Source organism: Stegostoma tigrinum, chromosome 20, assembly GCF_030684315.1.
Source record: "Stegostoma tigrinum isolate sSteTig4 chromosome 20, sSteTig4.hap1, whole genome shotgun sequence".
Classification (NCBI taxonomy): Eukaryota; Metazoa; Chordata; class Chondrichthyes; order Orectolobiformes; family Stegostomatidae; genus Stegostoma; species Stegostoma tigrinum.
In genome coordinates this window covers 8,639,458-8,653,642 of record NC_081373.1, presented here as the reverse complement: position 1 = coordinate 8,653,642, position 14,185 = coordinate 8,639,458, and the positions used below count along the sequence as shown (strand labels likewise).

Below are 14,185 nucleotides of genomic sequence, written 5' to 3'. Positions count from 1 at the left end.
ACATCTTTGTACTGTGGGGAGAATGTGCAAACTCCAAATAGACAGCCACCTGAGGCTGGATTCAAGCCCGGGTCCCTGGCACTTCGAGGCAACAGTGTTAACCACTGAGACACCATGCTGTCCCAAGGGTCTTTATATGTGAGTCTGAAAGTCAAGTCTTCAACTAGCCCATAGGGCAAGCAGGTTGGGCAGCTCACAAATGGTAGATATGAACATTTTTATTACATGTTTAGAAAGGCTGTAAAAAGAGAAGTTGTTTCTCATAACTGACAGTCAAAGGCTGTGGGACACGGATTTCAGATTTTCAGAAAAACACAGGGGCAGGAATATGAGAAAGCAACAAAAAAAATGTTAACGGAGATGAAATATGAAGCATTTCACATTTGTGGCAAGAGTGGCAATAAGCTGGAACTCACTGCTTCAGAGATTGGGAGAACTGGAGACTAAGACTGATTTGAGAAGGATATTGAATAGTCGCTTGAGGGAAATAAGTGAGCGAGGTTATATGAGTGTGGGTGACTGGATTTCAGTGCAGAGAACTGGAGTGAAGAATGGATATCCACTATCCTGTAAAAACTCTATGACTAAAGTCAGATTATACTTCTTATAGAATGATGCAATGCCCAATTACTACAGTCTTGTTTAATCATGAAGAAGGTGCAACTCCCTTGTTTCTGAGTGGACCTGGACAGTGATCCGCCACTTTGCTAATATTTCTTGCTGTGTACCTGTTGCAGTTACTACATTGATGACCAGACCGCAAATGTGGCTGATTTTATGAAAACCCGCTTGCTGGACACTTTGTCGGATCAGATTGCCAAGGTACACAGGGTGAGTTTCTTCACATCTTTTAGTTATCTTCGACACCCAGTAAACCCCAGATAACGGGAATCAAACTGAATGACATTTCAGCCTGTCTCCTGGCCTGGAGATCTGTCTGGAACTAAGAAAGGTTACATGAACATCTGATGCTGTTTGCTTGTTAAAGCTTCACATCCAATCCATATTTTTGAAATGCCTTCTTAAGATATGAACAGCATTGAAAAGGATGGCATTTATTGTTCGTCCCTAATTGCCTCTGAGGAGATGTTGGGAGTGACTTTATTCAAAATGCTGCAGTTCCAGTGGTTGAGGGACACACAAAATGTTTTTACACTGTAGCAATTCAAAACAAGCTGAGGACGATTTCAGAGGGAAGTTTAAAGTTAACCATGTTGCTGTGGGCCTGGAGTCACGTACAGACTAGGTTGGGCCAGGTCAGCAAATTTTCTTCCCTGAAGGACATAGGTGAATCAGACAGCTTTTTACAACAATCTAGTTCTGTTTGATTGTTATCAATGACAATAGTTGCAAGTTCAAGTGTTATTTCTTAAATTTATATTCCATTGTGGTGGGATTTGATTGAATGCTTGGTAGCACGGTGGCTCAGAGGCTAGCACTGTTGCCTCACAGCACCAGGGACCTGGATTCGATTCCACCCTCAGGTGACTGTCTGTGTGGAGTTTGCACATTCTCCCTGTGTCTGTGTGGGTTTCCTCCGTGTGTTCCTGTTTCCTCCCACAGTCCAAAGATGTGCAGGTTAAGTGGATTGGCCACGTTAATTTGCCGGTAGTGTCCAGGGATGCGTAGATTAGGTGGGTTATAGGGGGAATGGTCTGGGATGCTCTATGGGTTGGTGTGGACTGTTTCCACACTGTAGGGATTCCTAGATAACTCAGTTGCTGGAGTATTCATTTAGGATTGGTATGCTTGCTTTTATTGGCCAGATCATTGAGTTGGGAGGTCATGTTGCAGCTGTACGGGACATTGGTTAGGCCACTTTTGGAATAAACTTGAAAAGGTTCAGAAAGGATTTACAAGGATGTTGCTGGGACTGGAGGGTTTGAGCTACAGGGAGAATCTGAATAAGCTGGAGCATTGGAAGCTGAGGGTTGACCTTATTGAGGTTTATAAAACCATGAGGGGCATGGAGAGGGTAAATATTCAAGGTCCTTTCCCTGGGATATGGGAGACCAAGATTAGAGGGCATAGGCTTAAGATGAGAGGGGAAAGATGTAAAAAGGACCAAAGAGGAAGTGGTGGAGGTTGGTACAATTACAACATTTAAAAGGCATGTGAATGGGTATATGAAAAGGAAGGGTTTAGAGGGATATGTGCCAAATACTGGCAAATGGGACAAGATTAATTTCGGATATCTGGTCAGCATAGATGAGTCAGACCGAAGAGTCTGTTTCTGTGCTGTACATCTCAATGACTCTGTGACAATAGATCACTCGTCTAGTTAACCATACAGCTCCGCTCCTGTGCTGCAAATGCTCACAATTTAATCAGGAACGTTAGCGAAGTGCAGCATTGTGTATATCTTTATAACCATGGGATTATGTCATAGAGTAAAATGGTTACAAATCATATTGGCAACAGAAATACAGCTAGTCCCACTTTTTCCTTTAGACTTGCAAATATATCCCTCTGCAACGAATGCAATTCACTTTAAACAGTCTGTGTCCTTCTGGTTCTCATTGAAACTGATGTATATTTTGTGGCCTGTATCAGACAGCCTGGTAGGCTTTACTAATGTGTTGTCAAATAGACTGTGGGAACACAAGAGGTCTCTAGTCATTCAGCAAGTCTGTCAATTCAGCAACCTTAGCAGAAGTCCAATGGTCAACTGCATTTCAATTTCTGAGAGAGCCAGGGCTTTTAGGATTGTTCTTCGTTGCTGAGCAATGGAAAACTGTAGGCTCCTGTTGAATGGGATGGAATACTCCCCATGTGCCTGGATGGGTGCAGCCCCAACAGCACTCAAGAAGTTTGAAACCATCCAGGACAAAGCAGCTGCTTGATTGGCACCACATCCCCAAGCATCCACTCCCCCCACCACCGATGCTCAGTAGCAGCAGTGTGACCTATCTACAAGATGCACTGCGGAAATTTGCCAAAGATCCTTGGACAGCACCTTCCAAATCCATGACTACTTCCATCTAGAAGGACCAGGGCAGCAGATACTTGGGAATACCACCACCTGTCAGTTCACCTCCAAACCACTCACCATCCTGACTTGGAAATATATCGCCCTTCCTTCACTGTCACTGGATCCAAATCCCCCCCTAAGGGAATTGCGGATCTATCTGCAGCACATGGACTGCAGCAGTTCAAGAAGGTAGCTCACCCTCACTTTCTCAAGGGACAACTAGGGACCGGAAGTAAATGGTGACCCAGCCAGAGATGCCCATATCCCACAACTGAATGAAAAAATGCAACTGCAGAGAGCAACAAGTGACACCTTCTCCCCCTAAAACTAAGGATCAGCCTGAAGCTTTGCTCCTTTCCCTCAGGTGGCCTTTCCTCTCAGTGTATGGTAGCTTCACAATTCATGCTTCCTGCATTGTTGAAGTGTTTCATTTAAGACAGAGAATTTTATTATAGTAATGAAGGAAAAGACTCACGGGACTGATGTTGTCTGCTAAAACCTTGTGTATAGTTCTGTGATATTCAATGTAAAATATTTTTATTGAGCATCACACAGCGTGGTGTTACACTGAGAGGAAATAGTTCACTAATCTGTCATCTCTATTGGCCATTAAACTGACTGCAGTGCCCTCTATTGGCTTGTGGTGTAGCCATGTCTTGGTAACTCATTCACACTATGGTGCTCATGAGGGAGTTAACCACCATTCATTGTTTTAATCTTGCCTATTCAAAAGCAAAAGCATGTTTCACTTTGCGTTTTCTCCCTAACTGGTCCATAAATAGAGCAGCAATCACGTAATAATTCATCATTTTAGTTTGATCTGTCTTTTATCTTCACTATATCCTATCCAAATGCAATAACAATGACTTGCATTTATATGGAACCTCGAACATTGTGAATTTCCCTGAAGCACTTCACAGAAGAATGATCAAACTTTGATAGGGAATCAGATTAGGTCCGATGGTCTAAAGTTTGGACAAAGAGTGAAGTTTCTAGAGGATATTAAAGGAGGTGAGGGAGATTTAAAAAAACACAGCCCTTGACACAGTTCAGATGCTCTGCTACTCAGAGTGTGCCATCTCCAAAGGCAACACATTGCATGGTGAACCTACAGACTGAGGAATTTGTCAAAAAGGTAAAGACCAAAGTCTACCAGGTAGCAGTCGTCAGGTCATTTCTCTACCTCTGTGAGCCTTGAACAAACACTATGCAACTCATCAAGAAGCCAAAAGCATTCCACCTTCACTGCTTAAGGTATGTCAAGTGATGCGTCAAACATGAAATGCAAGGGGCTGCATACCCGATATTGGGAGCATGCTCAGCAAAGCTCGGGTTTGCTTAGTTAACCATGTGGTTCAGAAGGAAGATTCTCACCTACCAAAGGCAGTACTCTACAGCCTACAGAGCTGAGGAACCCATATAACAGAAATCCCAAACTCAGGCGCAAAGACATTCTAAATGCCAATTTCAGAGTCTGGAAGTTGGATCCCAGCAAAAGAAGGAAGAAATACTCAGGACAAATAGAAACGCCTCTATCACCAAGCAATCTCAATGTTTGAAGAGAGCAGACCCAGGTCCGTCTAGAATCAGGGAGAACAGTGCCAGTGCCTCCAACCTTTCCCTCCAACAATGATTTCATATCTGCAAACCAGCACTTGGTTAGAGCATCACATTTGAGACGATACCAAACAATCAGCAGCTTGTCACAATAGTCATTGTTCAAAATAGCAGGAGAATCTGCCCAATTCAACAACAAACAAAAACATAGAATAGAATTTCTGGTCACCCAGTTGTAGCAAGGATATTGTTAAGCCAGAGAGGGTTCAGAAGAAATTTACCAGGATGTTGCCAGGTAGGGATGATTTGAGTTACAGGGAAATGCTGGATAAGCTGGGACTTCTTTCACTGGAGCATACGAGGTTGAGAGGGGGCCTGATAGAAGTTTATAAAATAGAGAGGTGTAGATAGACTTAATAGTAGTTGTCTTTTCCCTTGAATTGGGAATTTCATGACAAGGGAGCACATTCTTAAGGTGAGAGGAGACAGGTTTAAAAAAGATATGAGAAGCAATATTTTTGCACAGAGGGTGGTTTGCTTGTGGAATGAACTTCCTGAGGAAGTGGTGGATGTGGGTACAATTGTAACGTTTAAAAGACATTTGGATAGATACATGAATAGGAAAGGTTTGGAGGGATATGGGCCAGGAACAGGCAGTTGGGACTAGTTTGGGATTATGTTCAGCATGGAGAAGACAGGAGAATGGGATTGAGAAACATTTCAGCCATGATCAAATGGCATCACAGAATCATTGGGCTGCTTGACCTAATTCAGCTGCTGTATCTTATGATTGTATCTGGACCTACGGGACTGTAAGCATGCAGTTCCCTCGATTTGCTCCAGTACTGCTGTCCTGAGGATTATAATTTCACCAAATTCCTTGCTGCCTTCCTCATCTACAGCCTTTTCTGGAATGCTCTTTGATTTCTCCACAGAGAAGACAGAAGCATAATATTTGTTCATTTCAACTGCCATCCCCTATTATCAGTTAACTCTTCGTTCTCAGTCTTTACAGGACCAACACACACATCATTTATAATAAAAACAGAAAGTGCTGGAGAAACTCAACAGGCCTGACAGCGTCTGTGGGAGAGAGAATATGAGTTAGTGTTTCGGGCCTGTATCTCTGCACAGCCCAGAACACAATCTACTCTTTTCCTTTACAAATACCTGTTAAAAACTCTTGCTGTCTATTTTGAAGCTCTCTGTGGTAAGGAAGACTTGAGTTACAGGCAGCGATTAGAAGATGCCAGGCTTAGATGTTGAAAGGTTGTCATTAAAGGAGAGGAATGAGGGAATTGCACAGATTTTAAGTGCTGACCAGAAACAAATAGAACTACAGAATTCCTACAGTGTGGAAGCAGGCCATTCAGCCCATCAAATGCACACCAACACTCTGAAGAACATCCAACCCAGACACACCCCTTCCCTATAACCCTGCATTTCCCATGGCTAGCCTGCCTAGCCCACACATCCCTGGACACTACACGCAGTTAACTGTGGCCAATCCACTCTAACCTGCACATCTTTGGACCTGGGAGGAAGCCCATTCAGACAGTGGGAGAATGTGCAACCTCCACACAGACAGTTGCCCGAAAGTCGGATTGAACATGGGTCCCTGGTGCTGTAAGGCAGCAGTGCGAACCACTGAGCCACTCAAAAGGTAATGGGGCAGTGAGTCTAAATGTCAGTGGCAGAGAGGAAGAAGGAATGATGATTGCAAGAGATCAGAAGAAAACAGGAGGAGCCAAGGGCTGGTGAAATTTGGTACGACTGGAGGTCAGCAGCTCAAACATGGGCTGTGTTTCAAAAATTACATTTTATTACTGCAACAAACTAAAGTGAGAGCAGGTTATAGAAGGGACGGAAGTCACATGACAATGGCAAGCCAGCTGCCTCACTATATACAAATGCATTGCTCCTAAAAATTTGCAAGTGTTCCATATGTGCAAGGCTCCCATCAATAGTGCCTGCTAAGATTTTATAGAAGTTAGGGAGTTTTAGAAACAAGTTTACAACTGCCTAAGAATTTAGTGGGATGGCTTTGATAGGTTTCTTTCCGAAAAAAAAGAATCTCTTGTTATTAACGGTTACTACAGGGCATCTCATGTAATAGACATCTCCTGCTGTGGCTAAGAATGTAATGGTTACGAGAAACAGTCAAAATAAGCTGATGTGTGACTGGCTGAGTGTGGTGTTTTTAAAAGCTGAACAGCATGTGCTGGCCCTCCAGTGAGTCAACAGACTTTGAGCACGGCTTCCAGTGAATCAAAACAAGTGGTGTCTCGGTTCCTAATCACTGAGTTCCTGGTCATTTCGTACTCATTTCTGAGTTTGTTTTCCTAACCTGTACTAAATGAAAGTCACCCACAACTCACAGTGTCTGTGTGCTTGTATACCTCTTATATGCATTGGTAGGCTGAATCTGTGGAAAGGCATAAGGATACTGTAGCATCCCACCAGTCAGTGATTTGCTCAGTTGTGTTGGTAGCTCAGAGTTCATGAATCTCAGGAAGGAGAGACTGAGAGAGAACAGGGATCCAACAATCTCAAAGCCCCAGTGAGGCAGTGGCTGGGCCTGTGGGAGCGGCAGGAATTAAGGAAAGAGAAAATGCACTTGGCTTCAATTCCCCTGCTCAAGTTTCACTCATTGCAACTGGAGTACTCTGTACATTGTTGCTCACCATACTTGCTGAAGGAGGTTAATGCATTGGAAACAGTTCAGAGAAGGTTTATTGTGAGGAGAAGCTAGACAGGCTGTGCCTCTATCCTCTGGAATTTAGAAGAGTCAAAGGTGACTTAGCTAAAATGTGTAAGATCCTGAGGGATGTGATTAGGGATATTATCACTAGAAAATTAACCTGGAAACACAAGAAATGTTCTGGGGGCTCAAGATTTGAATCCTGCCCTGGAAGAACTTGAGTTCAATAATAAATCTTGAATTAAAAGTCTAATGATGGCCATGAAACTGTTGTTTGGGGAAAAAAAATCCCCAACTGGTTTATTAATATACAGGGAAGGAAACTGGCCATCCTTACCTAGTCTGGTCTACATGTGACTCCAGACCCACAGCAACACCAACTTACCTGCTCTTTGCACAATACGTTTAGCGATAAGGCAATAAATCTTGGCCGTACCAGAGACACTCACATCATGAATGATTTTTTAAAAATTGCATAGGCCATTCGCTGCTATCCTGGCGGATCAAACTGTAAGATCAACTCTACATTTTGCACCATGACTCCCTTGTTATTTGCAACGAATTACTAAAAAACAGTTTATCGAAGTAATGTGACATACTCAATAAACGAGAGATAGAGGATGCCGATTCTCTTGCTGCGGCACTCAGCCAATTGATCTCCATTGTTCAAACGCAGCTCATTTAAATCCTGCTTCTTTTTAATGCACCAAAAATTATTTCCCTGCGACAGGTGGTCAACTCTCATGCACCAGGGAAAAAGGTGTGGCTTGGGGGAGTCGGGCCAGCATGGGCTGGAGGAACTACCAATCTTTCGGATACCTACGCAGCAGGGTTTCTGTAAGTATCTCCTGGGTACACTTAAATTCTTTGACCAGGAATTGTCGTGTGTCGGCATTAATCGGATAAATTTCATCAAATAGTGCGCCAAAGGTGAGGTTTTTTTTCCTTCATTCATTCATGGGATGAGGCTGTTGCTGGCTAGGCAGCATTTATTGCCCATCCTTAACTGCTCAGCGGGCGGTTAAGAGTCAGTCACGTTGCTGCAGACCCACGTAGGCTGGATCAGGTAATATGTAGAACATAGAACAGTACAGGCCCTTCAGCCCACGAGGACGGCAGTTTCCTTCTCTAAAGGACGTTAGTGTAACAGATGGGTTTTACCCCAACAATTGGCAACGGATTCATTGTCATCGTTAGATTCTTAATTCCAGATATTTATTGAATTCATCTGCCGTGGCGGGATTCGAACCCGGGTTCCCCAGAACAGCAGCTGGGTCACTGGATTAACAGTCCAGTGATAATACCACTAGGCCATCCGCTCCAAATGAGGGCAATGGGCAGTACATATGCAAGCAATATAGTCATCTGATCTCATAAACAAACCCAAACTGCAATTCTTACTACCAAAAAATGCCAGGTACTTCATGCTGTTCACACACGAAACAAACATGTAGCCCACTTGGCCTATACTGACGCTGTCCTGTTCCCAAGTAACTCGTGGTCCAACTAGCCCAAGTCAACCTTGTTCCCAAACTAAACTAGTCCTACCTTGGCCTGTATTCCTCTAAACCTTTCCTACTGATGAACTTATCCAAATGTCTTCTAAACCTTGTAATTGTACTTGCAGCCACCAGTTGCTCAGGAAGTTCATTCCATCCAATAACCATTCTCTGCGTCAGATAGTTGCTCCTTGTGTCCTTTTTAAGCCTTTCTCCTTTCCTTGCCCCCTAGTCTTGAAATCCCCGCGTTTGGGAAAGGACCTCATCATTCGCCATACCTGTGCCCTTCAGGATTTCATAAACCTTTACAAGGCCACCCTCCCCCCTCCCCCCCACAACCTGCCATGCTCCAGTGATAAAGTCCCAGCCCTTTTCAGTTTATTTTTATGTTTCAAACCCCTCATTCCCAATAACATTCTGGTAAATCTTTTCTGAACATGCTCCAGTTTATATCCTTCTATTTCCATGCTGTATCACTCTATCTGAACCCTCTATCCTTCAAATGCATCTCTGCTATTCCATCCCCACCCTAACTACTTCCAGTGGTAGCAAGTTTCAGGTGAGATGATAGCCTACTGACAATCCAGAGATCCAGGTAATATTCTGGGGACCAGGGTTCAAATCCCAATGTGGCAGATGGTGAAATTTGAAATCGATGAAAACTGGAAATAAGAGTATAATGATGGTCATTGTTGGGGGCAAAACCCATCTGGTTCACTAATACCCTTTAGGGAAGCAAGTCTGGCTTACATGTGACTCCAGACCCACACCGACCTGCTTGACTTTGAACTGCTCTGTGGACAATGACGAATGGGTAATAAATGCTGGCCTAGCCAGTGATACCCATGTCCTGTGAGTGAATTTGAGAACATTCCCAATGTTCTCTGTGGGAACCGCTAAAGTGTCAGGTTTGATGCCTGCTCTCTCTATGCCATCAGGGCTACATTAAAAGTGTTGGCTTTACGTACAAACATAGGAGTTTGGACTGGGAACAGGCCACTCAGCCACTCTAATCTAGCCAAGCCCTGAAGAGACTTCCCAGCAAAGTTGTTACAATATAACAAAGGCAATGGTGCGAGATACAGATAAATTTGAAGACTGGGGGGCACATTTTTAAGGCGAGAGGAAGAGAGATTTGAAAAAGACAGGAGGGGCAAAGTTTTTTCACAGAGGGTGGATCACATGTGGAATTAACTTTCTGAGGAAGGACTGGATGTTTTATTCTGACATTTAAGAGACATTTGGATAAGTACATGAATAGGAAAGGCTTGGCGGGATATGGGCCAGGAGCAGGCAGGTGGGACTAGTTAGGTTTGGGATAATGTTAAGCATGATCTGGTTGGACTGAAAGGTCTAAGTCCATGCTGTATGACTCTATGACTCTATGTGGCCAAGTCTGGTGCTGGTTAATAAAACATATTTAGAAAACTGGAGATCAGGAACAGGAATGAACGTCAGATTACCAGGATTATTGGAAAATATTTGACCCTGTGAGAACATGGTAGGTCAACAATCCGAAAGATGCAGACGGGAATGTGATGAAGGTTTTTCATTGAGCAGACCAATCCTGTGAAATTGCTTTCTATATCCTGTGGGAGTCTATATTATGTCAATTTTTCTAAGGATTGAAATTGTTCTTTCATTAAATGGTAATGCCACTATGGTCTTAGCATGTCATGGGATGCTGTCTCATTAGAGAGACAACTGGGGGCGTTTTTACTGGAGGGTCATCGTGCCTTAGGTGAGGGAGGAGGTATAGAAGTGAATAATGATGATCATGTTGGAAGAACCCCGTCTTGTTCACTAATACCCTGTAGGGAATCTATCAGGTCTGGCCTATATGTAACTGTCGGCCCACACCAACTCCTAAATGCCCTCAGGGCAGTTAGAGAGGGTTCAGGAGCTGAACTGATGTTGCTGGCATCACTCTGCATTGTCAGTCAGCTGTTCAGCTAGCTGAGGTAAGCAATTCCCTGTTTTTATGTGACTTGTTATTGTATATTGATAGTCTTTCATTGTCAGTCTCTCTGGAATGCAGTGCAGGGCCAGGCTAGTGGGTAACTCTGGTCAGCGGTGACCACATTACAGTTCCCTTCAGCACTTGTTGAAAAGAGTCATTGTCGGACAGACTTTGTTGTGTCGCGATTGGACCTGAACGTGAACTGGATGTCCAGATGCTCTGAAAAACGAAAAAAGAAACAATCTGAGCCATGTCAAAGGAGCTCCAGTGTTCACAATCACAACCAGCAGGCGATCTCTCAGTTTTCATCCTTGCGGCAAGGGCCTGATGTTGGCTGTGCCTCTTTTCCTCATTTGCTTACACAGCATTAAGGTAGAAATGGAATTGAATTGTTCGGTGAAGACTGTTCAGTACATTGAAACTGCATGAACCTTTTTGAAGAGATGTCCCGAAACGTCGGCTTTTGTGCTCCTGAGCTGCTGCTTTGCCTGCTGTGTTCATCCAGCTCCACGTTTTGTTATCTCGGATTCTCCAGCATCTGCAGTTCCCATTACCTCTTTAAAATACTGCCCTTTTGTTAAATACAGCGGCAAAATCTTGGCTCAGTGGTTAACAATGCTGCCTCACAGCACTCGGGACCTAGGCTCAGTTCCTCCCTCCGGTGACTGTCTGTGTGGCGTTTGCATGTTCTCCCCAGGTCTGCGTGGCTTTCCTCTGGGTGCTCTTGTTTCCTCCCACAGTCCAAGAATGTGCAGGTTAGGGTGGATTGGCCGTGCTAAATTGCCCCCTAGTCTCCAAGAATGAGCAGGCCAGGTGGGTTAGATATGGGAAATGTTGAGGTGTTAAAGGGATGGGATCAGTCTGAGCAGAATGCTCTTCAGAGGGTCACTGTGGGATGAATGGCCTTTTTGTTACATTGTAGGGATTCTATGATGTGAGGTGCTGAACAATAAATGACTTTTTGGACAATGTGTGGTAAATACCTCTGTCTGACTGCAGTACTGTTGGTGGGATATTTACATAGGCTCAAACAACAACAAAGGGAAGGAAAGGACTCGGGAGGTGTGATCCATTGCTTGGTACTAATGAGGTACTTTATGCATCAGTTCTTCGGATGTGGGTGTCAGTGACGGTGATGGGATTTCATCACCTGATGAGCAGATTGATACAATTAAAGAGTCTGTTAGGCATCTCCAAAGGAGAGGTGTGAGTCATTTTGGGCTGAGTCTGACAGAAGGTCAGGAATGTCCATTTCATTTGTGAAAGGACATTACTGAACCAGTTGAGTTTTTAACCATGATCCAATAGTTTCTTAATGTGTGACATGCCTGAGTAAAATGTTGTCATAGACCTGCTGGACCATAGGGCTGTTCTTTCATTAGGAAGAGAGCAAGAGCGATGACTGTTGCTGACCTGAGGGTGACCACATCTCAGGCTGAGGGATTTCCATCACAGTAACCTCAGGTGGTAAAGGGATTGCACCCACACGGTTGGCATCACAATGCAACCAGCTAGCCAACTTGGCTAACCAACTGCCACATCAGAGCCCTGGTGAAGAGTCAGCTGGACTGAAAACGTTAGCTTGCTCTCTCTCCATGGAACCAAAAGAACTGCGGATGCTGTAAATCAGGAACAAAAACAAAGTTGCTGGAAAAGCTCAGCAGGTCTGGCAGCATCGGTGGAGGAGAAAACAGAGTTAATGTTTCGGGTCCGGTGACCCTTCCTCAGAACAGGACATGGAAATGTTAACTCTGTTTTCTCCTCCACATTGCTGCCAGATCTGCTGAGCTTTTCCAGCAACTGCTGTTTTTGTTCTCTCTCCATGAATGCTGCCTGACCTGCTGTGATCTCCAGCACTTCTTGTTTTCAGTGCAGATTCCAGCATCTGCAGTAATTTGCTCCTAACATATGAACAGAGTCGGTTAGAGATTTTGGTAATCCCTACAGAAGATGAGGGAAGTCTGTGATTTGTTGATGGTTTTTTGCTTTTGCTTTAATGACGTTATTTTGGAATCTTTTGTTAAGAGTATTGGAGAAATTAAAAACACGAGCAGTGCATTCCAAAGGCAGGTTTACGCAAATAGTGTTTTGACATTGAAATCAAACTACAGATCGGTTTCTTCAGACGCCAGTTGCTAACTGCTTCTGTCACCGTTAATGCCAGTTCCACAATCTTGGGCTGAAGCAACAAACAATTGAGCCACTTTCGGGAAAGAGGTTTAGATGTCAAGGCACAATTTCCAGCAGTAGTCCCTCAAAATTAGTCATCAGCATTTAATGCTCAGCTCCCACTCAATTAGATCATGGCTAAACCAGGGACTTAATGTCAGCAGCCCAACTTATATTCCATACCCTAGTACCCCTACCTAACAACAGTCTCAGCCAGTCGTGGGAACCCCATTCTAATTATTCCTGAATAGAAGGTCATTGAGACTATAATAACCCCCCCCCGTTGCTAGGCTGATTGACATCTGCTAACTCAACACAGACAGACCATTAAGCCTGAGACCTTCCAGCCTTTATAACTCAAACAGTGATGTACATGGCTATGAAGTCATGAATTGCTTAAACCTGTTTATCTTTAATCAAATCTGATTCGTGGTGTGGTTTTGCAGTTGTTATGTTACTGGACTAATAACATTAAAGTTCGACGCTGAATGATCTTGAGACTGGAGTTTAAAACTCACCAGGGAAGTTGGGGAATCCACATGAAATAAATCAGGAATAAGAAAGCTGAAAATCAGTAATAGTGAACGCACAATTTGTTGAATGAAAGCCCGTCTGATTCACGTTTACGGACAGATTTCTCTGTCGTTGCCTGGTGCTTCTGGATCCATAGCAATATAGCTCAATCTTAACTGTTCTCCAGTTGGCTCAGCCATTGTATTCCGGTAGAAGGAAATGTTTGTGGTTGTTGGAGGCTGAGGTTGGTGAGAGTCATTGAATGGACAGAACAGAGGCGATAGTGAGAGCTGTAGTCTGTCAGCCTCAAAGAGAGGAGTGTGTGGTGACCGAGAGAGTGCTGAAAGTGTGAGAGAATGGTGGCATAGAGAAGAAGTTGACACTTGCTGTTGTGGAGTTTAGAAGACCATTGGCCTTCTTCTGGCACTGCTGGGCGTCCTGAATCACCTCGCACACAGGCTGCACTCTGCCCACACTGACTACATCTGGTTGCAAGGGCCCTGAGGCAGTCAGCTGGTAGAAGAAGTGCAGCTGCTCTCCAGCACTTTGTGCCAGCCCGGGGGGTAGAGAGCAATTTTTCCTTTCCTCTGGGCCACGGGTTTGGGAACAACATGGACACAGCACATGTTTTACATTGAACAGTCCAGCACAGGAACCGGCTGCAATGATTGTGACGAGGTCAGCCTTGTAGAATACGAGTCCCCTGATTGGACCAAGTTAACGTTCGCAATCAGGGAGCCCTGGCTGACAGATAAGATCAGGAGGGTCAGATATCCTGTTCACTCTGACAGCTGGCTCTGAGGGAGCTGTCAAGG

At 44.2% G+C, this 14,185-nt stretch overlaps 1 protein-coding gene across 1 annotated transcript in view; it reads left to right on the top strand.

Annotated features, from left to right (window-relative positions):
- Nucleotides 1-14,185, top strand: part of hpse2 (heparanase 2) — a 264,875-nt gene that overhangs the window by 165,481 nt on the left and 85,209 nt on the right. Inside the window, exons 7-8 of the mRNA XM_048551158.2 lie at nt 738-831; nt 7,960-8,066. Coding sequence (XP_048407115.1) covers nt 738-831; nt 7,960-8,066 — 201 coding nt within the window. The remainder of the gene's footprint in view (nt 1-737; nt 832-7,959; nt 8,067-14,185) is intronic.